Raw genomic sequence first — 27,243 nt, forward strand, 5'->3', positions numbered from 1 at the left:
GGTCCCAGGGTCCTGGGATCGAGCCCCATATCGGTCTTCTTGTTCAGTGGGAAGCCTGCTTCTCCCTCTCCCACTCCCTCTGCTGTGTTCCCTCTCTCGCTGTGTTGCTCTCTGTCAAATAAATAAATCTTTAAAAAAAAAAAAAAAAACCTTTTAAAAATGAATAGCAAATGATGACCTCCTAAGTTCTAGAGGTGTTAAGGAATAAAAATGTCTGCATGGGTGACTGCTCTTTTAAAGGTAGCTCGCTCTCACACACACATGCAGAGATTTAAATTGTACTATATGAAACATTTAAGAAAGATATTATTTGAGGGATCATGGATGATTTGAGAAGTTTCATTTTTTACTCACACATTTAAAAGCAGTAAGAAATATTTTTAAATACCTCAGTGCAGATACATTTTTGACTTCAAATCACCTTACTGGGTTCACATCAGCCTCCCAACTCCTGGGTGTTTTATTGCAGACGGACTGAATGGGAGGTTCAGTGAGTCTCAGCACCTAGACCTCAGGTGATGGGCCGCCTCGTGGACAGCCGGATGCATTAAATACTTCCCAGCCTCCCGCACGGGCCGGACTCTTAGAATTTTCAAATAAACAACGGCCGTTTCTAGAAATATTAACTCTATGAAGAGCCCAGCACGAGCACTCTAAGTGACCCAGGTAAAGATCTACAAGTGATACTTTGTTATAAGGCAGCCTTGATTCTGATTTCCCCAAATTCATGATTGAAAGGCTACCTGCCCAGCACACACCCCCAGGTTTGGTTGGATTCCAAGGTCACTGTAAGCCACATCCCCGCCCCCAAGGCAGGGAACACACTGGGGCTTGACTGGACAAGGAGACCCGAGTTCTAATCTAGGTTCAGAACCCAGGGACTGTCCCCTCATGAGTAAAAAAAGATTTGGACTTCATCTCCGAGGCCCCTTTCCCTGCTGCTAACATCCTGATTCTAAGCCTTTAAACTTGACACTGGAATGAAGGGGAAATATGTTTCTTCAAGAGCTGCTGGTCCCTTTCTGGATCATGACACCAGCTCTAACCTGCAACAGCTGAGAATGAGGACTGTGTTTTATCGGGAGCAAGCCGTCGGCAAAGCGATCCGCACAAATGTTCCGGGGCTTAAAACAGACCCTCTTTTCTGATGTCTGGCATTTTAGATATTTAGTACTTTTTTTTTCTTTTCTTTTTCTTTTTAAAGTAAGCTCCACACCCAGGGTGGAGCCCAGTGTGGGGCTTGGACTCACAATCCTGAGATCAAGACCTGAGCTCAGATCAAGAGTCAGAAACGCTCAATTGACAGAACCACCCCCACCCCCACCCCCGGCGCCCCTATTTAGTATCTTTTTTGTCACATGAGACTGGTCCTTTGGTGAAGTCTCGCCTTCTTGACAAAGTTCCTAGCAAAGGCGTTCCAGCCTGGACTTGCCATGAACTCGATCTGTGGTTGTCTCTCAGGGAGCCTGCACACTGGGGGCTTAAACAGACACCCATCTTCCACGGCGCTGGGGCCTCCGAGCCTGAGAGCAAGGGGTCGGCGGAGGTGGCTTCTCGTGGAGCTGGGGTCTCCCCTTCTTCAGGGACGCCGGTCACACCGGCCGAGGGCCCACACTCACGGCCTCATTTACACTCAGTCACCTCTGTAAAGACCCTCTGCCCCCAATACCGCCACACTGTGAGGTGCTGGGGGCCAGCACTGCACCATTCGAATCCTGGGGGGACACAATACAGCCCACAGAACCACTGCAGAGTTTACGATTTTTCTTTTTAGCATACTTTGTCGTATTTTTAGTAGGCTTGATGTAATTAGCGAGAGTTTAAAAAACCAAGACAGGCCTGGCTCACGTGCATGTGAAACCCAAGTGCTGTGTAAGAACCTGTCGTCTGACCAGAAAGGATACCCACGTGTGTTAGGATTTACTGAAGACCTTCCAGAGCTGCCCTGGGGAGCAGCTTCAGGGGGAAGAAAGGGACGGTCAAGCCCAGACAGACGCCCAGGGGAAGCGGAATTCACAAGCGGAAGATTCGTCCCACCGCTCGACAGTCATTTTCCTGGACGGCTGTGTGCACAGCACTTTTGACAGTCACACCAAAAGCTGGTCACGTTTTCACCTGCCCAGATCAAAGCCTTGCTTCCCCACAGAAGTCTCACCAGGCACGGTCCCCAGGCTGCCAGCACCGGGCCACCTGCAGGTTGCTTACGAGCGCAGGGGCCCACATCCCACCCCGGACCCCGCGAATCCAGCTCTGGCCGGGAACCGGGGCTTTAACAAGCACCCAAGAGGCCCCCCGAGGCCGCGGGTCTCTGCTCCGAGGGCCGTGTGCGCACCCACGATTCACCCATGAGCAAAGTCATGCTTGCAAAACTCAACACACCTTTATTTCACACCCACTGCAACCCAGTCCGGGCAGACAAGTACCCTGTATTACAGCCACGATCAAGAAGGCCTTCCTCCATTTGGTAGGTCACTGAAAACCCCGCACATTTAAATAAAAATCACATGAAAGATTCCTAGAGAAACTGACCTAGCAATAGATTTCCTCTTCATTAGTAAACGCAGCAGGTACTTCCAGGGGAACACAATGCAAACCTGACCGTGAGATCTGCTAACCTGCAGGACTATAGACACGTGCGCTTTCAGGTCTACAGATTAACCACGACGCCCAAGAGCCTGACTTGACTCTCAGCAGCCACCAAGAACTCGAAGAGGAGAATCAAGGGCACTATGGAAATTTCACTCTTCCTGGAAATTCAGGCCCACACCGTGGACAAGGGTCCAGGGCACCAGAGGGGCAGCAACGCTGATCTGAGGGCCCTGCTGATGTGGGAAAATGCACCTGCCACGCCTTTCCTGCTTCCCGAGGTCCCCTCCACTGGCCTCACGCTAACTTGGTCCTCTGGGCTCAAGTGACTGTTCGGTTGCAATCTTTACAGTTCTAAGAACTATCTTGGCAGAACCCAAGGGTAACATGCCCTGTCCACGGTTTGGGTTGGACAGCTCTCAGATAATAGACAAGATGCTCTTGTGGTGCGAAGGCCATTCTGTAGGTTGCATATGCGTGTGTGTGTGTGTGTGTGTGTATCTTGGCTCCTATGGGAGACAAAGCTTTTTTCCTCTTCCGCAAGAGAACACGCGGCCGGCACTGTGGCTCTGGCTAGCTCTTCTTCCTGTGTTCCCTCATGTGCGCGGCAATGGAACCTGCAATTTCTGCATTCTTCTTGTTCTGGCCAAAATAATCTAGGAATTGACCATCTGGTCCAATCAAGTACATGATTATTGTATGATCCACCTGCAGAGAAAGGGGGGAGGAGGGAGAGAAAGGACAAAAAGATTACTGAAATACGCTGCTTATTCTGAGTAAATACTGCAGGAGAGAATTTCACATTAATGCTTAAACAGCCTTTGTAATAGTGGTCATTTACAGAATGGGTCTAAGCCTACTGTAATAAATTCACGGTGACAAGTATTTAAAATCTTGTGTGTTCCAGAACTCCGCACTGACTACTGCTTTAAACAGCAGGTAGAACTTGGGACTTCTGGTGGTTCCATCTGTGACAGGTGCGTCCACACAATCTCCGAGAATCCACTTCCAACAACTGACTACTGCTTTAGGAATATGTGCATAAATGTGTGTGTGTGTGTGTGTGTGTGTGTGTATTATTCCTCATTATTCCCAAATGCTGCCTACCACCTTTTAGGAGAATCCAGAAAACCCACCACTACTGTAAGTATGTAATTTATAAATTTCAGCACAATATTTAGTCCTGATTATCAGTGATGCAAACGGAAACGTGAAAACAAGGGTTCCCCCCCCTAGGAAATTTGTATCTACTACGCTGAATGATCCTATCAGAAGCAGATGACCTGGTAACTCCTTAGGAGCCGGAAATGCTACACCTCCAAGGAGTCACCTTCAATTTATTATGTTTTCCAGGCAAAGCTCTGAAAACATTCCTAGCTCTTACTTGGGCTTAGATTAGTCATCAATTTTTTTATTTATATGCTTCCACCAAATCCCAGTTTAAATGAGAAGACTTGGCGCCTAGAGTCCTTGGAGTTTATTGCAGGCTTGATTGCTATTTGGCAAGACAAAAAGAAAGACAGAAATACGATCACACATAGCAAACCGGAGCCACCCCCAAATGTACCCGCCACACATTATAGGTCTGTGAGGTTATTACTTCTTTATATACACACATTCACAAGGAGAGAGCAAATGGAAAGAGCCACTTGCCTGCGCGCATAAGGAAGGAATGTAAGCCAAGAGCTCAAACAGCTGCTGATTTCATGTGTCTTGGAATAACCTACTGCAGGAGCAGGACACGGAGGACAGGGGAGCTGCGCTTCTCCGCACATCCGACAGTCACAGCAGAGTCTCCGGCCTCCATCTTTCTCCCTACTTCTCCCTTTTTCCCACTCTATTCTCTCTCTCCCTTAAAAGACTAGAACTCCAGTGGATTTCTCTTACGAGTGTGCTTAATACAAGTTACTCTCTAATATGGAGTGAAAATATTGTTCCATCCACATCTGCCAAACTGGCCAGTGGTCACGTCTCGACGTTCAGTGGCTTGTGGGCAGAGCAAATCGCCGTGTGTCTCTAACACAGAGTGCTTTAAAGTGCGAGTAGTTCCTAGGATAGAGAAAGGAAGCTGGTGTGGACTGACACGCTCTTCCTCACGCTGCTTTCGTCCCGGAGCCAGGTATCCTCCTCCTCTACAAGCGATCCAAAGGGCTCGAGAGTAAGTTAAATCATTAGTAAGTGCCAGACCTAAGCTTATACCCGGGTCTGTCCACTTTCACAGTCCAGCCCTTCTACCACCTCGTTGCCACAATCTCCGTGGCTTTTCTGACAGGTGAGTTTTCTGGACACATTATGTTTTGAAAAGGTAACGTGTGCACATAAAAATGCACATGGGAATATACAGTAAACGTATGCAGCAGAAATCTGCCACTTGTTCCAGACGCCCAGAGTCCCTCCGTTGTGCTCAGAGGGAACCACTGTCACCAGTTCCTTCTGGATGCTTCCAGGGAAACTGCCTGCACTTATTACTGTGTGTCTACTTCTTTCACCACCAGCACTTCTCCCTTCTATGTGGGAGTAACAACACACTGTAGCTGCTTTCTCACTTGACAAGGGATTGGACACCGTTCTGAGTACCTACACAGTAGCCTTTCAAAATCGGTTGCTTGGTTTTCTGTCTCCTCTAAGAACAGTGCTGTAGGGTGCAGGTGTAGAAAAATTCCCCAAAGCAGAGTCTCTGAAGTAAAAGGTATTCCACTTTAGATGTGACAAACCGCCCCCCCGAAGAGGGTGTATCACTTAAATTCCTATCATCCACGCAGGGTGGGTGCCTGTTCTTCCAAATTCACTCCCCTCTTTTCCCAAACTAGATTTCAACAGTATTTCAAACTTTGACCTCTATGATCTAACAGGTAGAAAGCGGCATTACACTGTGTAATTCCCATTCTTTCATTTTGAGTGGAACTGAACATCTTTTCTTGGGTTTAAAAGCCTGTTGTAGTATTTTTCTTTCTTATTTTCTTTTTTAGAGAGCGAGAGCATGGGGGTGGGCGGAGGGAGAGGGAGAGGGAGAGAGAATCTCAAGCAGACTCCCCGCTGAGCACAGAGCCTGACGCAGGGCTTCATCTCAAGACCCTGAGATCATGACCTGAGCCAAGGTCAAGAGTCGGATGCTTAACGGACTGAGCCACCCAGGCGCCCCAAGTTGTAGTGTTTTTCAAAAACACTTCCTATGTAACACAGACTAAGGTAGTATCATATATACATAGCAGTGATGTACACGCTTCGCTTCCGACGGAATCCTAAGTGTCTGGCACGCCCACTTTACACGTACTATCTGTCTGAAGACTCCACCGGTGCTCGAAAGTCGGAAGCTTCCCTTCTGTGGCTCCTGAGATTAAGAAAACCTCGCTCGGTTACATCTCAGCCTTTAAGACACTCCCTCGCTCCCTGCAGGCCCTAAGTCTTGACAGAAGCTTCCCATACGTCCTGTGGATGAAGATCTGTGGCCTCAAGGCACAGACGGGGTAACAGTGAAAGACCCAACAAGCTGGAGAGCGCCTCCCCCTACTGGTTGATTTAGCAAATGTATAGCAACGACCTCATTGGTTCTTTTTTTGTTGTCACTTTCATTCCAGTGCAGTTAATAATGTCCAGCGTTATATTAGCTTCAGATGTACAACTCACTGGTTCTGATCAAAAGGTCAAATTCTTAGTGCAGTAGACTAGTATGTCTCAAAATGGGGTCTAGCATGAATTCCAGAGGGTCCAAGAAGTCTCTATGAGACTTAAATATTTTATCTGCAGGGGCACCTGGTGATTCAGTCAGGTATGCGTCTGCCTTCGGCTCAGGTCATGATCTCTTGGGTCATGATCTCTTGGTCCTGGAATAGAGCCCCGAGTCAGGATCCTTGCTCAGCGGGGAGTCTGCTTTACTTCTCTCTCTCTCTCCGCCCCTCCCCAGTGCTCACGCGCTCTTGCTCTCTCTCTCTCAAATAAATAAATAAGAATCTAAAAAAAAAAAAAAGACTTAAATTTATCTGTATTCTAATTTTTAAAATGAAAAAAGTTACCATTCACATTCTGGATTCTGTGCAGGACTACCTTATGACTGAATACAAATCTCAGCACCCAAAGGCACGTTTATGTTTATGATCTGCAGGGCACACAGCTGTCCCTACTGGTTACAGTATCATGAAAATGATGTGTTCTTGCTGAGTCAAGACCAACCAGTCAAAGCAGACCACACAACCCGATGTTCCCAAGTATTTTACATAACACACGGAGGCCAGCTGATGGTATAGTTGGGCATCGATCTGAGAGCGCTCCAACCCAAACCACAGTTTATAGATCAACTCTTACGACTAATCGCTTTGCTCAACCAATGTTACAAAGAAGCCAGGGCACAGGGGAAATCTGAACTGCTACCACAAGGTCAAGTATTGACAGACAGGAAGAAACGTCCAGTTTGAGAAGAAACCTGGGTGGGCAGGGCGGTGCAGGTGCCCTTCGTGGTGTTTCACTGTGACGGCACAGCTGAGAGAAGGAACGAGGTAACGTGGACACCCGCCCTGGGCTGGTGGGGCAGCGCCGCGGAATATGCCAACACAGAGCTGCACCAGCGCTGCCCCGTCTGTCCTTCAACAGCAGGAAGCAAACACAAACACGTGGTTGTGCAAAGCATATAGCTGCTAGGAAAATAAACCTTCCAGAAAGTCTACCTTCTCATGGCTTTCGCTCTTTTCTCTTGCTTTTCAGAACTCTGATGCATTCCAAAAATGCACGTCCCCAGGGCCTTGCACCGCTTCCTACACTCTTCCCTGGGGACACGGGGAGAACCTATACAATGTTCTGAATTCAAACAAGCGTTGCCCCCAAATGATGGCTTCTCTTTATTTCCAACGTGGTCTCCAAGCATCACGTTCTACTGAATCTAAAATACCACTCACTGTGTATCCTCCCATAATTTTATGGGCCACTAAGAAGGAAAACAGGCAATGAAGTTATGAGAACAGTGAATATACATTAAACCAGCATTCTTAAAAAAGCGATACTTCTATTGTCCTTTCAAATATCCCCAATTTGAGGAATTTGTGCTGATCTCAGCCTTTCTTTCATTTTTTTTTTTTAAAGATTTTATTTATTTGAGAGAGAGAGAGAGCACAAGCAGGGTGAGGGGCAGAGGGAGAAGCAGGCTTCCCGCCGAGCAGGGAGCCTAATGCAGGGCTCGATCCCGGGACCCTGGGATCATGACCTGAACCGAAGGCAGATGCTTAACGACTGAGCCACCGAGGCGCCCCTTTCTTTCATTTCTGAAGCCAGTCATTCGAGCTGTAGGACCGTGCGGGGCCTGAGCGCCAGCCTGTGGGTGACACCCAAGCATTTACTTACTATGTAGTCCTCATCCTCGTCCTTGGGGCCAGGGCTGTAATACACCCTGTATGCTCGGGCCACTTGATCAATCTCTTCTTTGCTGCCAGTCAGGCCAACCAGTTTGGGAGAAAATTCTGAATAAAAAATTAGAAATGCAGTGAAAAATGAGCAGCAAGTGAAACCCACCCCCCCACACCTGGACTTTAAAAACCAGTCTCAGTTATAAGGCAGCTCTCCTGCCACTGTCTTCTGGGGGTCCCTGAACACTCCCTCATGATTCACAGGAAAAGAAATGCACCCAGAACACATGCAAATTCTCCTCCGTAATAAAGAAGTCACATTCACCAAGACAGGCCATGTTCTGGGCCATCAAGTGCACCCCAACAGATTTAAAAGAACAGAAACCATATGATGTGCTCTCAGACCACAGTGCAGTTAAAAGAGAAGTCAGTAACGGAAAGATAAGTAGAAAAGCCCAAGACACATGGAGATGAAAACTTCTGAATAATACACGGGTCAAAGAAGGAATCTCAAGAGAAACTGAAAAGTATTTTGAACTAAGTGAAAATGAAAACACAACTTATCGAAATTTGTGGGATGCAGCCAAAGCAGTGCTTTGAGGGATATTTGTGGCACTGAATTCGTACACTGGAGAAGAGACCTAAAATCAGGACTCTAAATATCCCCCCTAGGAAGCTAGAGAAAGAAAAGCAAATTAAATCCAAAGTGAAGAGAGAAAGGAATGAGAGCAGAAATCAATGAAACTGAAAACAGGCAATCGGTAGAGGAAAAGCAACGAAACCCAAAGCTGGTTCTTTATAAATATGTAAGTCAGATCCTTTCAAAATGATCTTGTAAAGATCTGAAGGGAATGGATCCTAATTATTTAAATCACATTTTTTGTTAATATAGTTGTTTTTTTTTTAAAGATTTTATTTATTTATTTGGCAGAGAGAGACACAGCGAGAGAGGGAACACAAGCAGGGGGAGTGGGAGAGGGAGAAGCAGGCTTCCCGCCGAGCAGGGAGCCCGATGCGGGGCTCGATCCCAGGACCCTGGGATCATGACCTGAGCCGAAGGCAGATGCTTAATGACTGAGCCACCCAGCCGCCCAATTTAGTTGCTTTTAAATACTTAAATATATTCTGAGACTTGTGAAGTTTATAGATAGATATTGTCATGAATTAAGCAGTACAGTTTTTCATCGTGTCCTGTAAAAAAGGTCTGCTTCACGATTCAGTCATCCCACGCCAACAGCTGTATCTCATTTTCCAGCAAACAATCTCACTGCATGCATCTGCTGCTTGGTTTTTGGGATTCATGGGAGTGAACTGGTAGAAGTCACTTAAAACACCTGGATTCATCAGACTAGAGATGATAGTCCAACACCTAACAGCAGGACCTTCTTCCAAAGATAGAGAAAAAAAACCTACTGTCATTTCTAATTCATCCTGAATTGAAAAACTGTTCAGATACTGAAAAAGCAGGATGGCTTGTTTTTCTTTTCCATTCTGAGAGAAGAGTGAATGAAGTCTACATTAGTTGCATGTCCAAACCTTTTTAAAAAAACTGTTGAAATCGCAGTAATTTTCTACACATGAACTTCAATATTTTTAAATTCCCCCCGGTTCCAATTCAACTAGTAAAGAATTTTGAAAGAATGGATCTTTCAAAAACTCTTAAGAGCTTAAACAGATGTACGTATGTGCCGGTGAAGAATATTACTGTACAGTTTTTGCATTTCAGTTATGAGAACTCGTATCTCCCCTCATCTGGGGACATTTAGGATTTGGTTAACCTGCAGTAACAAACCGGTGACAACATAACACACTTACACTAGAGATCATTTGTCACCCAATGAGTCACACCTGCTTTAGGAAATAACTGTCATTGTTCAAATTCCTGCTAAATCTGTACACTGTGAACATACATTCGCCTTAAATATCTAATAAAAACTCTAAAACTTCAAGAAAAAATAAACCTTTCTAACCTTCAGCTGGGCAAAGATTTCTTACAAATGAAACCAAAAGATTTATCTATAAAAGAATATGCTAATAAACTGGATTTCATCAAAACTGAAAACTGCTTGGGGGCGCCTGGGTGGCTCAGTCGTTAAGCATCTGCCTTCGGCTCAGGTCGTGATCCCAGGGTCCTGGTGGCTCAGTCTTTGTCTGCCTTTGGCCTCAGGTCATGATCTCAGCATCCTGGGATTGACCCCGCATGGGGCTCCCTGCTCCGCGAGAAGCCTGCTTCTCCCCCTCCCACTCCCCCTGCTTGTGTTCCCGCTCTTGCTGTGTCTCTGTCAAATAAATAAATAAAATCTTAAAAAAACAAAAACTGAAAACTGCTCTTCAAACCACATTAAGAGACTGAAATGACAAGCCACAGACTGGGAGAAAATGTCTGTGAATCATACACCCGATAAAAGACTCATATTGGGAATATACGTGATAAACAAATACAAGTAAAATGAACAGCCCCATAGAAATGAGCGAAAGGTATGAAAAGACACTTCACCAAAGAAGACATACAGGTGGTAAGAACACAAAAAGATGCTTAATATTTTTTTATTTTTAAAGATTTTATTTATTTGACAGAGAGCTAGAGAGAGAGCATAAGTAGGCAGAGCAGCAGGTAGAGGGAGAGGGAGAAGCAGGCTCTCCGCTGAGCAGGGAGCCCGATGAGGGGCTTGATCCCAGAACCCTGGGCATGACCTGAGCTGAAGGCAGATGCTTAACCGATTGAACCACCCAGGCGCCCCTAGTTTTTTTTTTTTCCTGAAGATTTATTTGAGAGAGAGAACGAGCGAGTGAGGGGAGGGGCAGTGGGAGGCGGAAAGAGAATCCCAAGCAGACCCTACTGAGCATGGAGCCTGACACAGGGCTTGATCTCATCACCCCAAAATCAGGCCGGGGCTGAAACCCAGACTGGATACTTTAACCAACTGAGCCACCCAGGCGTCCCAGATGCTTACTATCAAGGGTCATTAGGGCGAAGCATAGCAAATTCACGATGAGCGGCCAGCGAACAGCTAGTGAAGTGGCTACAGTCAAAGGCTGGCCATACCAAGTGTGGTGAGGATGGGCAGGAGCTAGAGCTCTCTCACACGCGGCTGGTGGGAATGTAAAAACATACAACCACTCTGGAAAACTGTTTATCAGTTTCTTAAAAAGATGAACGTGCACCTACCACATGATCCAACAACCTACTCGTATGCTTTTACTCAAGAGAAATGGAAGTACGTGTCCGTACAAAGACTTGGACTTGAATGCTCTGTAGCAGCCCCGAACTGGAAGTAACTCTAATGTCCATCAACAGAACACTGCTCAGCAGTAAAAGAGTGAACTGCTAACACAGGCGAAAACGTGGATGAGTCTCAAAAGCATTATGCTGAAAGAAGCCATAAAAAGAAAAAAGAGTATACAGTGTATAATTCTGTTCGCATAAACTTCTAGAAAATGCAAACTAACCTACATCGACAGAAAGCAGATCAGTGGGTGCCTGGAGACAGGAGGGGGGCATAGGGGAGGGAGGAGCAAGGGTGCAAGGAAACCGCTGGGGGTGACAGTAACGTCCAGTTTTGCCTGATGATTTCACAAGTGCAGACATATGACTAAAGGTAACAAACTGTAGACTTTATATATTTACGTGTTAGTGTATGTCGATTATATCTCAGTAAATATGTTAAATAACAGAAGGTACAGCAGGGCCTTCACAAAATACTTTTATTTTTAAATTTTTTTTTAAGATTTTATTTATTTATTTGACACAGAGAGAGAGCACAAGCAGGAGGAGCTGCAGGCAGAGGCAGAGGGAGAAGCAGACTCCCTGCAGAGCAAGGAGCCCGATGTGGGGCTCGATCCCAGGACCCTGGGATCATGACCTGAGCCGAAGGCAGACGCTTAACGACTGAGCCACCCAGGCGCCCCCACAAAATACTTTTAAATAACCTCAAAGCTTTAGACGATATGCGTTACAATGAAATGTGTCATATGTAAAATTAAATGTAAAACTATTCATCGGTCCCCCTGACCAAGAGCCTAAACCAATTTCACCATAATTAAAATTAAAATTCTAATTCCTGATTTTTCAGCACCCACGTTCCCGTCACTCCTATAACAACAAAACAGATTTTTACTGTCATCATTTTTCAGCTGAGGAAACCTGAGTCCCGAGAAATTCTGCAACTTGCCCAAGCTCCTAAGGACCTAAGCATTCATCTTTAATTCTACCCTTACCTAGTCTGTAAAAATGCCTTCTCATAGGTTTTAACTTGCACGTGGAGATGTTTCAACTTTCCCAAGAAAAGTTATACGTGTGTCTCTGTCATAATAAATGTTCTGGATTTATAAAATATGTGTTAGGACCTCAAACTGTATATAAAGTCTCTAATCTCCCAACCTACACACTCCCAGGATTTATGTTTGTCCTAATTTTACAGAGAGAATGAGGTACAGAGCTGGAATTAGAAGCAATGTGTCTTCACTCTCTACTTAACGTTCTGTCAGCTTTGTTGATGTATGAAGGCCAAGTTCAGTCTTTCCTGTGACAAAATAAACACAGCTGTGCATTGGGAATTGAGAAACTTGTTTATTTGCTTATCAGCCAAAGTCACAACTGAGCCTCACCTTTTCATCTTCTCTAAACCTGATGATAATATCATTTGTCCTATTTCACGAGGCATGTAAGGTCAAATGAGTTGATCTTTCAAAAACTCTAAAAGCTTCAACAAATGTAAAGTATTATTATTCTTTTAATATTTTAATTTTATTTATTTATTTGAGAGAGAAAAAGCCTGTGTGTGAGCGGGTGGGGGGGGGGTGCAGAGGGAGAAAGAATCTCCAGCAGACTCCCCACTGAGCAGAGAGCCCGGTGCAGGGCTCAATCCCAGGACCCTGAGATCATGACCTGAGCTGAAGTCGAGGGTTGGATGCTTAACTGACTGATCCACCCAGGTGCCCCGAGATGTAAATATTATTAATAAGACATACCTTTCACATAATTTGCGATGGCTTCTTTTGTATCCCTTTCTGGGTCAATAGTGATGAAAAGTGGAGTTAAATTCGGCAGAGTTGGAATATTATCTGAAAGAAAGTTCTCACTGATCAGTATTCACACTCTAGGGGAGAAGAGGAACCCCGGCAATAGTAAGTGCTTCAGCAAGGCGTTCAGGAAGCAGAGGGACACCGAACATTCGCGTGCAGAGGGTGGGGCGGGGCAGGGGATGGGACGGCCTGCAGGAGGAGCAGATGTCCACAGTATCTGTGCGGGAATCAGATAATTATCCTACCGAACACCTGCACCAGTTTGTGCACGTTACCCAGATCACATCGTGTGGCTATCTCGTGTCCTGATCCAACCGAATGTTTGCAGTCTGCCACCCGCAATGATCATCAGGGCGATAATCATCAATAAAGGCTGGATCCCCTGAAACAATGTATTTTAAGAAGGACATATCCGCTTCCTCATTGGTCATAAATGCGGCTGACTGCACAGCACAGACTGTACCAGTGACTTTCCAGTCTGTGTGTCACGTGCACGAAGGCAGGGTCAGTGATGGGCGTCTACAGTCAAGGAAGGGGCACAATGCAGAGCTATGGGAAACCAGACCTCCCGGCATTTGAAAGCTCCCTCTGGTAGAGGATACGGTCACAGGAATCAAAGCAGCGAACAAGCGCGATGCTGAGATTTTATGTTCTCACAATGAACCCAAATGATCACAACACCCGACCTGACAGTAACAGGAGAACGTGAAAAGCGTGGTAACGTTAAGGACATTAAGTAAACGTACTTTTTATAGTCAGTGATGGCTTACCTATCTCATCCACGACTTGAATCATTTTTTCTAGTTCTTCTGGACAGACATCAGGGCAATGAGTGAAACCAAAATAAATCAATACCCACTGACCCACGTAGTCTTTGTCCGTTTTGGGCTCTCCAGTATGTGTTGTGAGGGAAAACGGGCCCCCCAGCAAAGGCTTCCCCAGGCTTCGCTGCCGTTCCTTCTCCAGCTCTTGAAGAGATACAAACACGCACGTTACAAAAGTCAATCTAACCACAGGCACCGAAATGCCCGATGTATGGTCAGTTCTATACTCACGACCGTGGGGGCACAGACTGTGGAAAACAGTCTGTTTCCAATCAGCTTAAGAAATCTTCTAAGAAAATTAAGGATCCAACAATGAACAAAATCAAATCAAATGCTATGGTGTGTAGTAAGGACCAAGAAGAAAAAGCAGTAAAGATGCTGCTGTCTCTTCTGGAACAATTCAGCCAAGTCGTTAGGCGTGGCCATGACCAGGGCGGGGGCTGCCGTCTGGAGTCTTAGCCAGAGTGTCCCGAGGCGGGCATCTGAATGGGGCAGGGGCAGGGGCCATGGGACCTTAGTTACACACAAGGGATGAACCATAAATAAGCAGATTACAGGTAAGAGTCACACATGGCAGAAGAGGCTGAAAGATGGACGGAGAGACTCAGGACGCACCCTGTAGCGTCGAGCCGAGACTGCAGGTGCCAGTGGGAGCTTGTGGCTGAGATACTTAGAGATACGGAAATAAATGGAGATGTAAGTACACACATCTAGTTTCTAGCTCAATCCACGGAGAGGACCCTGGAGCAAACACGACCCAGAAGCGATGAGCCCGTCTCCTGACTTCTAAATATCATCCTCCACTAAAAGGAACAGGGCTTTTTGGAGAAATGGCTGGTATTGGGGCCACGGAGGAGGAAGTACAAGAGCCAGATTTAAGGAAGAACTCAACATTGGAGGCAGGTCAAAAGGAACAGGAAGTTGCTCAGACTCCCAGGGACCAATGTGGGACAATCTGGGCATCAGAATAAAGAGAATATGGATTATAGTTCTCGGAATAAATAGGAAAGCATCAAAATAAAGAGAATATGGATTACAGTTCTCGGAATAAATAGGAAAGCACCAGTTGGTATGGACATACATGCACAGGGAGTTTGGCGGGGACTGGAATATTTACATATGTAAATACACACCACAAAACATACGTTAACTACGTTTTCGGTAGAGAAGGCTGACTCATGCATGATCAATGAACATTATCAGTAATGTGACAAAATGAAATCACATGGTACCAGACTAGAAGCAGTGAGAACACAGCATCACTTTTTGTGGTATCCTTGCCAAAAGGACATGACCTGAATCTAATCGTGAGGAAATCAGACAAACTCAAACCAAGAGGCATTTTATAAAATACTGAAGTTTTCAAGGTCATGAAAGTCACACCAAGACTGAGAAACTGCTACAGATGGAAGGGGACTAAAGAGACAAGTAGGTACAAGAATGGTTCTGACCCGGATCCTTTTGCGATAAGGAACATCAAGGTGCAACACTTGAATAAGGTCTGAAGGCTGAATGGCAGTTAACATGTCGATGTTAATGTTCTGATTTTGACGGCTGCATTATGATTATGTTGGGAGAACGTACTTGTTTGTAAAATGTACACAGTGAAGCATTTGATGAGGCGTCATGTCGGCAAATGCTCTCAGATAATTTAGAAATACTTTCAATAGTTTCATAGTAATTTTCTTTATTAAACAAATACTACTGCAGGCGAAATTCCAAACTAAAGTCAAAAGTTTGCATATCCCAGAACTGTCTGCCCCTACTTTCCCAGCTTCTCAGATTTGTTTCTTTGTGAAACCAAAGGAACTTAATTTCTCATTAGGAGTATGAAAATCACATCAATAAAACACTGGTTGTTATACAAAAGAAACACATCTACTTGTCGATACGGATCTTATATTGCTAAGATTCTAAAGCCTATGAATTCTTGCAGATTTAAACACATCCTTTGTATCATGGCATCAAAAGAGACTCTAAAGAACCCAAACCGATTTAAGTGATATTTTAAAGGTTTACTGGAAACCTTTAAACCAAATCTTAAAAGTCTGGACTATTCACTGAAGTATGGAGTTCTTGCAAACAATGTCTAAACACTTCCCGTGTTAATCCAAAGCCATTCCTGGCACCCCCTGACCACGTTCTCCCAATCTCTGCTCATCATCCGTGGTCAGCCTCTGGCCTCTCCCTCTGCATACTCAGTACTTTGCAGTAGGGGCTGGCCCTTCTTCGGGCCTCAGAGCATCCTGGGCTTCCCCCTGGCTTGGCAGAACCTCCTCTAGTGAAATCCTTTAATTCTGTGCCTGCTTCCCTGTCATGTGCACCTCAATGGCTGGAATGCATCTTGGTCATCTCTGTACCCTCCAGGCTTCACCACCCACCACCAAACCTGTCCACAGTAAGTCTTTTCATACTGTTAGAAAGTGGTATCTTGGACTGGATCCTGGACCAGATAAAAGACAAAACACTGGCGAATTCCAAATCAAGCGAAGAGTATTGCACCAATTTTAATTTCTTAATTTTGATAAATGAGCCATGGTTATATAATTTGTTAACAGTAGGGGAAGCCAGGTGAAAGGTCCATAGGAACTCTCTATGCCATCTTTATAACTATTCTGTTCATCTAAAATTATTTAAGATAAGAATTTTAAAAACAAAATAAAAAACGTTAGAAAAGGATTTTATTTCGAGCTGACAGGAGGATAGATATCTACTTACTCTCTGTCTTTTCTTTCTTGAAGTACTTCATTCCAGCCAATAAAGCTCCACCAATTGCAAATGTGAATGCCAAAGACTTCCAGGAAACCGGCTACTGGGGCACAGATTTCAAAGAAAAACACCAGTAAGATGCAAACATTTAACCATACTAAGTTTACTATCCTGGCTTTTAATACACATAAATACAGGTCTTGATTCTGTTAAATATGTACAATGTTTCCACTTTGCTCTGGGGTGAAAAAGTACCTACCAACAGAGTCTGGGCGCACTGACATCTGGGCTGTGACCCCAATTACAGAAGCATTCATTCCCAAGGCGAAAGAAAGTCCTTAAGTGCATTTCATGTGAAAGACACCCAAAGCTCAAGTCCCACGACTGTTACTAAGTGGGACCCTGACTCCCAACTGCTGATTTGAAAACCAGTTAATTATGTGATTGTGCTGATACTGGGAACATAAATAAAATTCGGGAGGTTGACCTAACTCTGGCTTCCAGAAGTAACAAAGCCGAAGCAGAAACGGAGCTTCTTGCAAATTACTCCCTTTCCCTCGTTTCCAAGTCCCAAGGTTAGTAAGATGTCGACTCCCTCGGCCTCACCGACTAACCGTCCTCCCCCAGCCTCTAAAGCCCACTTCTCTTACCCACCACTAGTGCGTAGTGGGGGTCAGGACTGGAACCTGGGAGAAACCAAAGAAAAAGGCATTCCCTGCACGCAACTACGACGCACATTTTGCTTAATTCCAACACACACCCCGAACCTCTAAAGCGGCTTCACGAGACACAAACGAACACGCTCTGACTCCTCAATCGTGGTCAACTTAAGGCCGGGACCCCCAGGAAAACCCGAACCCTATTTTCGGGGTATTCTGGGAGGACGGGACGCAAAACTAAAACCCAAGCCCGAGAACGCGGCCGCGTGGGGAAAGCGTCAGTTCTCAGGTTCTGCCTTTCGGGCTGGACTACGCGCGAAGCAGGGACAGCAGGGCGGAGAGCGTGCGACCCCCGCCGGTAGGGCCGAGCGGGGGAGCATTTCCGGGGTCACCGCCCAGCGGGACGGGGAGGCCGAAGGGCGGCGTGCAGGGGCGACGAGCAAAGAGAGGGCCGCAGGTGTGCACTCACCCCGGGCTTGGAGGGGCGCGTGGGGTCTCTGCGGCCCTTCGGCTCGGGGCCGCACGACCCTGGAGGGGGCGGCATGCCCGTGCTCAAGGGCCGGCCCCCCCGGCCGCTGCGAGCCGGCTCCGAGGCCTGCCGCGCCTCCTCGCGCCGCGCGCCGAGCTGCCTCAGCCCGAGTCTGGCGGCCCCCTCCGCCGGGGCCCGGCCGAGCCCGTGAGGCGGCAGCCGCCAAAGTCGGCCCCCCGGAAGCCGCACGCCGGGGCGGCGGAGCAGCCAGAGCCCCGCCATGCGCTCGGGGGACCGCGCCTGCTTTGGCCCGCCCCCCGACTTCCGGCGCCGTTCCACTTCCCCCGGAAGTCGCTGCGGGCCGCTCTGTGCGCTCAACTCTTTGGCGGCGAGGTCGCCCAGCCGGTAGCCGGGGAGCCCTGGGCTGTGGAGCCGACGCGCGGTAGGTGGTTCCTGGCGTCTGGAGGCGGGCCCGGTCGGGGCGGGGCGGGGGCTTCGCGGCGCGGGCGGCGCCGCCGGGAGAGCCGCGCTCCCCCGGCCCCCGCCCGCGTCGCCCCGTCGTCCGCCTGGAGGCCGGCCCCGAGCCGCGGGGCGCGGACCCGCTGCCTCCCTCCGGGGGCGCCGGCGCCCCACTGCCCTTGACGTCGTCCCGGCCCGTTCGGGACTTGCGCACCGGCGTCCGTGGAGTGGCCGGGGCGGGGAGCCCCGGGCGCTGTCCGCTCGCGGGCAGCAGCAGCTCCGCACGACGTAGCCGGGCCTGCGCCGGGTCCCCTCCCTGAGTCAGCCGGCCGCCGGGCCCCCGCGTCCTAGGACGCCCCGGCCGGCTGCCCTCGGCGCTGGGCCTTCCCGGGTTGAGGTGGGCGGGTGCGGGCCTCACCGGGCACCGCGCGCGTCTCCTGCGGGGCCAGCCGCGTGTTCTTGGGCGCAGAGCGTCCGTGGGCCGCTGGCGAAGCGGGGCTTGCACGCGCGGCCCCTTTGCCGCGTGTCCCTCCCGTGCGTGTGCACCGCGCCTCCGCGCTGGCAAAACGCAGACAGCGCGGGCGGGAGAACAGCCTGATTCTCTTCCCTGACTTCGGATCCGGAGCTCCCCCCGAGCCGGAGGAGCGGCTCGGAGCGGGCCGAGGGCTCGTGGGACGGGAGCCGGCCGAGGGGGCGGGCTCCTCCCCGGCAGCCCCGCCGGACTCTGCTCGCAGCCACGTTTCTTCCTCCCCGAGGCGAACTGGAGCTTTCTGGAAGCCCCGCTCCGAGGACATGGGGCACCTCACATCGTCCTCAGTCGAACTGGTTTTTCTGTCCCGAGGTTACCCGTGGGTGAGATTTTTTTTTTTTTTAACCTGCTTCTGTCTGTGTATTTCTTTGCCCCCGGGGGAGGTTTTTCTTCCAATTGCCAGAAAGACGCACAAATAAATACCTTACTCGTTCAGGCGAGGAGCATATACAGTCTTTGTTCATCTTCCTCATTGCTCCGCTGGATGTGAATGATGTCAGTCGTATAAATTAAAGTTCAGTGTCGTTTTTAGCTGCTCTGTTAAATTTCATTTGCCAAAGTGATTCTTTTACCGGGTTTATCCCTAATTTGTTTACCAAAGCATTTTTGTACAACTTTTTCGTATTAAGTGTATAATATTAGGTAAAATACTAGCTTCTAAAACCGTTCCTGACTCAAAGGAGGTGTTTTGTGACTAGACGTGGGACGAGTTGCTGATAACACCTCTGAGCCTGATTTCTCCGACCTGTGAAATCTAGTGTTAGAAGATACCTAACATGATGTCTAGCGTAAACCTGTCACTTTCATTACTACTTTTATTATTATTTTTATTTATTTATTTTTTTTTAAAAAGATTTTATTTATTTATTTGCGAGAGAGAGAATGGGAGACAGAGAGCACGAGAGGGAAGAGGGTCAGAGGGAGAAGCAGACCCCCTGCCGAGCAGGGAGCCCGATGCGGGACTCGATCCCGGGACTCCAGGATCATGACCTGAGCCAAAGGCAGTCGCTTAACCGACTGAGCCACCCAGGCATCCCTCAATGGGTCTTTTTCTTAAAGTAGGCTCCCCGCCCAGCATGGGGCTCGAACTCAAAATCGTGAGATTGAGTCGCTTCCTCCACTGACAGAGCCAGGCGCCCCCGGGCCCCAGCCTATTAGTCTTAAGACCGTTTTCTTTCTTTCTTTTTTTTTTTTTTTTAAAGATTTTATTTATTTATTCATGAGAGCCAGAGAGAGAGACAGAGGCAGAGGGAGAAGCAGGCTCCCCGCAGAGCAGGGAGCCCGATGTGGGGCTCGATCCCAGTACCCTGGGATCATGACCTGAGCCGAAGGCAGTCGCTTAACCGACTGAGCCACCCAGGCGCCCTCATTACTACTTTTAAACCACCAGGATTGGCAAATGAGTTTTTTTTCCTTCAATATAGATACCTTTTTTGAAAGAGACAGAATATACGTAATATCATCTGATGTTTGTTCTGTCCATAGTGATGAGGCGGGTCAGATTTTGTGCATGAGGTCACTCCGGGCTGTCTTGACTGGGACGGCTAGGCCCTAACTTTGTGTGACCCTCCCAGCACTGTAACTTGGCTGCTTCTGCCCCCTGTCCCTTGCCACAAACATTTCCAGCCTCAACCTTCCTGTCATTGCACTACTTAGCACAATTAAAAATCCAGACTGCTCCCACTACCCCCCGCCCCCCCCCCCTTTTCCTTTCCAGGGCCGCCTGTCCCATGGGCTCTGCATAGAAAGGCTTTGCTTACCTGACCTGCCCCCTTCCCTGAGATACTTCTGGCTTAGGCCTGGGCGTCTCTCTGTTGCAGTAGCTCCCTTTGACCATCTCTCCTTACTAATGTCCTGCTGTGTCCTCCCACCCCTTCCTTTGACAAGAGTGTAGGACTATCTTCATTTGCTAATTCATCGTAGATGCTTGAGAGGCTTCTACAAGGAGCTTCGGCCTTCTGCCATCTTATTACGGAAGTTTTCTTAGTATCGTCTTGTAGCAAGTTTCCAGCAAATAGGCATCCCTGGTGTTTCTTCCTATTGTTAAACATCATTGATGCCTAAGGAGGTATTCACAAACCGCTGGCTGCTCATCCTACACCATGACTTTCTGTTGGAATTTTTGGAAATTTTGTGAATTTTTGTAGGAGTTCATTAATAGAATTTTTGAAACTCTGGTGAAGTTTTCTATACTATTCTGTTCTATAAAATGTTGCGGGAGTTTCAGTTATCTGGAGGTTCACTAGGCAGGTATGTTTTCAGATAATTAAAAAATAACACATAGGTAGTGCTTTACGATTTACAAAAGTAGATTATTGTACAGTATATGCTAGTTGAATCTCACAAGTGCCGATGAATTGTTTCCCTGTAGGAAAAACTGGGACTAAAATTCCCTTCCAGGTTTTCAGTCTCAAAGCTTTCAGCAGCCGTCCCACTGCCTCTTAACTGCAACTTGGGTAACTTCACATATAATGGTGCGCTCCAGACTTTCAGAACAAAGTTCACGTAAAACTTGGGATTTTCCTTTCTTTTCAGAGGTCTTAGGTTTTAGGTCTTCTAATTCGTTCAGACTGTATCTTCTCTAAAAATACTTTTTAAAAACCTCGTACTATAGACATCTTGAAACCCGCATAAAAGCAGCGAGAGTGAACCTCGTACCCATGTGTGTCTGGTGGAGGATGGAGGGTATTTTGAAAAGTTCATGGCATTGGCATGTTTATTAATTGTGCGTTTCCCCATGGGAGGTGTCTTGAGTTTTTTTTTTTTTATCTCTCTGGCCACCAGGACCAGTCTTTCTGAGCTCCCTGGCACCTCCCAGAACCATACAATAAAAGATGTTGAACTAGTCAGGAGAATCTGTTCCCTGCCCACTTGAGTTCTTGGGACCCGCCCAACTCACTTCTGATCCTCACGGTCTTTCCTTGCATGTGGCCTTGTCCCTCCTCCTTGCTTCGTATCTTTCTCTTAACAGATGACAGTATCAGTTTACACTTCTGTTTTAAAAAATAATTTCTTTATTTCATAAAACTGTATATTCCCTGCCCTTAGCCTTATTTTTAAAAGCCCTATGTCTTCGACATGGCAGATCTCTTTTCTACCCCAAAACACATTACTGTTTTGCAGTGTGTGGCCCTTATTGCTTCTCTGCACATTGCTTAATTTTCTTTAAAAGGTTGGCAAATCTTAGTTTACCCTTAAGTTTCTCTAAACTGAACTGTATTCCAGTGGAAGGTGTATCTGACGGGACTTTTTGTATAACACGACAGGAATCTTAGAGCCAGTTCAGTTTGGCTTGACTCAGAGGAGAGTGAGTTTGTTTGTTTGTTTATGTATTTACGGTTTTATTTATTTGAGAGAGAGCTAGGCCAGGGTCACATGTGTGCCCTTTCCGACACTTGCACAGCCAGGGGGTGAAGGTCACAGCAACAGGCACCGAGAGCGAGGATTGTATAGATGCCTAGGGAGACCAGGGCGTGCTGTTACCAGATGAACAGGAGATGAGTACTGGCTAGGCAGGCACAAATAATAGCTTCTCCTAGAAGATCAGATTAACTGGGACTAAAAGCTCCCCCTCAAGAGATCGGTAGTACAGATTATCACCTTAAAGCCTCTGAGTTTAAAGACGAAAACAAACAAGTTCATTTGGCAAAGGATAAAAGCCTCCCCAGAAACTGTTTTCTCTTAAGCTTTGGTAATAATGTTCCAGTGATACATGTACCCAGTTAACTTCTGGTTGAAATCTCCTATTAATCTGTACTTTGAATCACAAACATTTGAAACCTAGTGAGACTACAGATTTTCGTGTAACTTAGATGAATTCTATATTTATTGTATCTGAGTTCTTCACCCTTCAGATCAGATGATCTCACCCACCCTGAGACATACCAGCTGGCTTGATATCTACTGGGTTTTCAGATGGGGACTGCAGGACGAAACAAGCAAATGAAAAAAAAAGTGTCAGAACACCAAGCCATTTTTCAGGATTTCCAGCCTTTTTCTAATGCTGCTTGATACCTTTGTTAGGGCTAGTTATACACAACCCGATTAAGCTCACAATTGGGTGGATCACATAGAATGTGTGTCCCTCGTGACAACAGTTTCAGAATGAAAAGAGGCCTCTAATTCTCAAGGAAGTCAGGTTGCCGCCCGGCCCTCTTGCCGGCTGTGGAGTTTGTCACCCCCGCCTCGGACAGCAGTGCTCCGTCAGCTAGGATGTCACGTATCTGTGGGTGATTGAAGAGAGCTCGGTAGCTGTAGTGGGCTGCTGGAGGCCAGGAGTCGAGAAGTAATTTTAGAAATTACACATGAAGTTTTTTTAGAAACAGCGAGGCTTTAATATGCTTCGATCCCACAGCACAGTGTAGTACTGTAGACTTTATAATAAGAATAGTTGATCTTCTAGGATCATGGCCTTTGGTTTTTATTTTATTTTTAAAGATTTTATTTATTTGAGAGAAAGAGCGAGAGAGAGCGAGAACAAGAGAGAGAGCACAAGCAGGGGGGAGGGGGAGAGGGAGAAGCAGACTTCCCGATGAGCCGGAAGCCTCAATCCCAGGACCCTGGGATCATGACCTGAGCCAAAGGCAGATGCTTAACTGACTGAGCCACCCAGGCGCCCCTGGTTTTTATTTTTTTAAAGATTTTATTTATTTATTTGACAGAGAGAGAGAGAGATAGCCAGAGCAGGAACACAAGCAGGGGGAGCGGGAGAGGGAGAAGCAGGCTTCCCGTGGAGCAGGGAGCCCGATGTGGGGCTCGATCCCAGGACCCTGAGATCATGACCTGAGCGGAAGGCAGACGCTTAACGACTGAGCCACCCAGGCGCCCCCCCTGGTTTTTATTTTTAATCTTTAGTGTTCTTGGCTCTTTTGAGGCATTAGAAATGATTATAAATTTAGATTGTAAACAATCTAGTAAAACAATAGCTTTTCAGGTCTAAATCCCTTATTCTTGGCTAGTGTGGCAGGGCGCAGATCACGTGTGAGAAGAAAAGAGGACATGTTTTCCGTTTTGGTTTTGGGGACAGGGTAGTTAAGATTCATGTTAAGAAAAGCTGGTTCAGATTGGAATCCAACAACTGAAGAATCAGGAACCATTTGTCAGAAATGAAGATAGTCACATCAATATTATAGTTAGTTTTTGTTTGTTTAAAATGATTCCCCTTTTTCTTCATTTCCTCCCCCGTTATCCCAGATATAAAATATGAGCCAAGTTCTTTCAAGTGACCTACCCACCAAAGAAGACAAAAGATCCAGCCTGACATGAAATAATCTGTAGTGGGAATCTAATGTATAAAGTACAATGAATGAGTGTAATATGTAATTTTTTGTAAAAAGAATCCTGAAGTTTCGATAGAATTATTTTGGTGTTTGTGGAAGAAAGTACTGTGTGTGTCTGTGTGTGTGTGTGTCTGTGTGTATGTATATGTAAGTGTGTAACAAACTAGTGTGTATTTCTTAAAAATTACAAATTCTACCAGATGTGAATTTGACTTTTCTGGATTTAGAATACCTGTTCATTAATAGGATAATACCCTTTTGTAAATTACTCTTCTGGAGAATAGAGGTTATTTTACAGATGAGAAAACTGAACTGTTTCAGAGACTCGGTACTTTGGCTGTAGGACAATTGGACTTTAAGGCCCATGTGCTTTTCTCTCTACCACGCTACCTGGCGGATTAACTGTTAATACTTTACCATCCTCTGCAGCCCATTTAGAAAAGTAAGGTGTTTATAGTGTAGTTATGTTCTTTATTTTGTTTAGAAACCCGTTTGAAGGTTATGGACGATAAGCCTGACCCTGGAGCCCTGAGTGAGAATTCGGAAGTTCTCTTCTCCTTTGGAGTGATAGCAGATATCCAGTACGCTGATTTAGAAGATGGCTATAACTTCCAAGGAAACAGACGAAGATACTACAGACACAGTCTGCTTCACTTACGGAGGGCTATTGAACACTGGAATACGGAGGGCAGCCCGCCCCGCTGTGTTCTTCAGCTCGGGGATATCATTGACGGGTATAACGCACAGTACAAAGTGTCCGAAAAGTCGCTCGAACTTGTTATGAACACTTTCCAGATGCTTAAAGTCCCCGTTCATCACACGTGGGGGAACCACGAGTTCTATAACTTCAGCAGAAACTACCTAACAAATTCTAAGCTTAACACAAAGTTTCTAGAAGACCAGATTGTGCACCATCCCGAGACTGTGCCTTCGGAGGATTACTATGCTTATCACTTTGTCCCATTCCCTCAATTCCGGTTCATTTTACTGGATGCTTACGACTTGAGTGTCTTAGGCGTGGATCAGTCCTCTCCAAAATACCAGCAATGTCTGAAGATACTGAAGGAGCACAATCCAAATTCGGAGTTGAATAGTCCGCAAGGTGAATTATTCCTTTGAGCTGAGAGTCTAATACATTGTCTTTCCATTCTTCAGCTACCTTTTATTCAGCAGGAAGATGGATGATTAAGGTAAAAGTATACTGTCACTGTTGTTCAGGGTCAGGATTTCTCCCGGCGCGTGGATTGGCTGCTGTTGGTTCAAGATTCATTTATTTAACGGGTATCCGAATGCCTGTTCTGGGCCGGGCCCTCTCTCGAGGGCTGGCTCTTCAGAGCCGGAAGCAATGCTGACAGGGTCACCTTTGTTTATCTTTTGACGGATGGAGTGGAGGAAGCAAGAGAAGTAGGCGGGCAGGACAGACCATAAATGGAACAAATAGAATTACGTCCGCAGCAATAAATGCTACCAAGAAAATTATGTGTAAGGTTAAAGAAAAGGACTCAGGGTAGTGTTTTAGCTTAGCTGGTCAGAGGTGGTCTCTCCCGGGAGAAAAACATGTAAGCAGAAACCTAAATGATTGGAAGGAGTCATCATCCTTGGGAAGTGTGGGGTGGGCGGAGTATTCAGGACAGAGAGGGGGGCAGATGGAAAAGCGTGAGTGGAGTGACATGTTAGCATCATTAAAGGACTCAGGAAAAGGCCAGCGGGGCACAAGGTGACTTTGTGTGGCCCGTGGACACGGTCAGAAGGCTGTGTTTTGTTTTCAGTGTAACGCGGAGCTAGCGAGGTAAGCAGTTGAGTGGGTGCAGGCCATTTATCTGTCTGGGTTGCTGTAAATTCTTGTGGTTTCTTATTTTAAGTCAACTGCTGCCGCACATTCCTACAGAAAAGTACAGGGGTCCCCACATTAGCCAAGTGTGCATGCCCAAAGGAGGAAGAAGCTGACATTGGATGGGTCTGACATACTGCATTCATTTCAGGACTTTCTGAGCCCCAGTTTGTCCAGTTTAACGGAGGATTCAGCCAAGAGCAGCTGAACTGGTTGAATGAAGTTCTTACGTTCTCTGACACAAACCAGGAAAAAGTGGTGATTGTGAGTAAGTATTTAAATTACTTGATTACGCCAGCATTTTAGAGAATGGGAAAGTGGGGTTCGAAAGTGTACTAATAATATTTATGTCGTGGTGTCCTCTTGCTGTCAAATGAATGCTTACCTTTCTTTATTGAGAACCTGAGTATAAGATTGACATTTACAGCTGGGTCAGGAAAGAACCGTAAAATAGAAAAAACATCTTGCCATGTGTTAGTGCCTGTACGTTGGCCTTTTGGGTTTCCGAGTGGAATTCCAGCACATGGGATCATTTTGCATAGTACAGTTGACCCTTGAACAGTGGGGGGGTTAGGGGTGCTGCCCCCCCCCCGCCACAGTCGAAAATCCACGTACAACTTTTGACTCTAGACACTTAACTACAAATGACCTACTGTTGGCTAGAAGCCTTACCGATAACAGTTGGTTGATGCATATTTTGTACGTTGTGTGTATTATACGCTGCCTTCTTACAATAAGTAAGCTAGAGAAAAGAAAACGTTAAGAAAATCACAAGGAAGAGAAAATACATTCACTGTATTTTCTGTATTTACTGTAAAAATGTGTGGATAAGTGGACCCGCGCAGTCTAAACCTTTGTTCACGGGTCAACTGTGATATCTGAGTGAGCAGTTCAGGCCAGGCCCCATACCCAACCTCAGCCTCAGGACACCTGCCCGTCGGTGTGGTGGCTGCCGGCCGGGGGCCTCTGCTGTCTAGTTGGAAGCGAAGCTCGTAATAGGACACGCGTCAGAGACTCACCTGGCAGTGAGTACTGCGGTTCTAGACTCTCTGCCATGTGTTCGCAAGGAAGTAAGATTGCTGTTATTTCCACCTAGAATGTCTTTTCCAGACACGCTGTCATCACAGGTCGTACGAATCGGGGTGCTTAACATACACTCAGCTGCAGGTGTGTGCACACGGGGGACTGAATTTGGATTTGCAGTGTGGCTGGCGTACTTGGTTTGGGCACTGAGTTTAGATCCTCGCTTTAGAACTGATGTGGCAGAACGACGGAGAGGACCGTGCCTGGGGTCCCAAGGACGGGAGGCTGGTCTGTGTGCATTTGCTTCTGTGAGCTGTGTGAGTCTGCGTAAATGTTGAACCTACAAACTGCGGTTTTTCTCTGGATTGCACCAAATGGAATTACGAACGTGAAAACCCCTTGAAAATGACAAGCTATTCTGATAGTTGATGATCTAAAAGTATATTTCCATAAATACTTGCGAATCTTTCCCCGATGTGGGGCAGACGTGTAGATGGAGTAGGAGTGTGTGTGCTGT

The 27,243-nt window shown here is 46.7% G+C and overlaps 2 protein-coding genes across 24 annotated transcripts in view; one reads left to right on the forward strand and one right to left on the reverse strand.

Annotated features, from left to right (window-relative positions):
- Positions 1 to 2,361: 2,361 nt before the first annotated feature.
- On the reverse strand, positions 2,362 to 17,887 carry LOC123854515 (protein SCO1 homolog, mitochondrial). Of its 2 annotated transcripts, none has more exons than XM_064582454.1 (6): positions 17,606 to 17,887; positions 16,487 to 16,577; positions 13,808 to 13,912; positions 12,891 to 12,983; positions 7,918 to 8,033; positions 2,362 to 3,294 (listed from the first exon to the last, which is right to left on the reverse strand). In XM_064582454.1, the coding sequence occupies exons 1-6, from the start codon at positions 17,885 to 17,887 to the stop codon at positions 3,160 to 3,162; spliced, it is 822 nt and encodes a 273-aa protein (XP_064438524.1). In that variant the 3' UTR covers positions 2,362 to 3,159. The 2 variants fall into 2 exon arrangements, with proteins under 2 accessions (XP_064438524.1, XP_045745799.1); XM_045889843.3 differs by having other exon boundaries at positions 13,715 to 13,912.
- A 38-nt stretch (positions 17,888 to 17,925) lies between these two features.
- The window catches only part of ADPRM (ADP-ribose/CDP-alcohol diphosphatase, manganese dependent), a 280,967-nt gene continuing 271,649 nt past the window's right edge, over positions 17,926 to 27,243 (forward strand). For 18 of the 22 annotated variants that reach the window (XR_008507233.2, XR_010408449.1, XR_010408450.1 and 15 more), the window contains exons 1-3: positions 18,375 to 18,916; positions 24,335 to 24,974; positions 25,855 to 25,971. Coding sequence is in view for 5 of the 22 variants with exons in the window: in XM_054511051.2 (XP_054367026.1) it covers positions 18,857 to 18,916; positions 24,335 to 24,974; positions 25,855 to 25,971 (817 nt within the window). In the remaining 17 variants the exon portion in view is untranslated. Of the gene's footprint in view, positions 18,048 to 18,374; positions 18,917 to 24,334; positions 24,975 to 25,854; positions 25,972 to 27,243 lie in introns of those variants that run through there. The other 4 variants (XM_045889842.3, XR_010408451.1, XM_045889838.3 and 1 more) reach the window with 4 other exon arrangements.

The sequence above is a fragment of the Mirounga angustirostris genome, unplaced genomic scaffold (genome assembly GCF_029215605.1).
Source record: "Mirounga angustirostris isolate CCGP_5_RB_7025 unplaced genomic scaffold, mMirAng1.0.hap1 SCAF_17, whole genome shotgun sequence".
NCBI lineage: Eukaryota > Metazoa > Chordata > Mammalia > Carnivora > Phocidae > Mirounga > Mirounga angustirostris.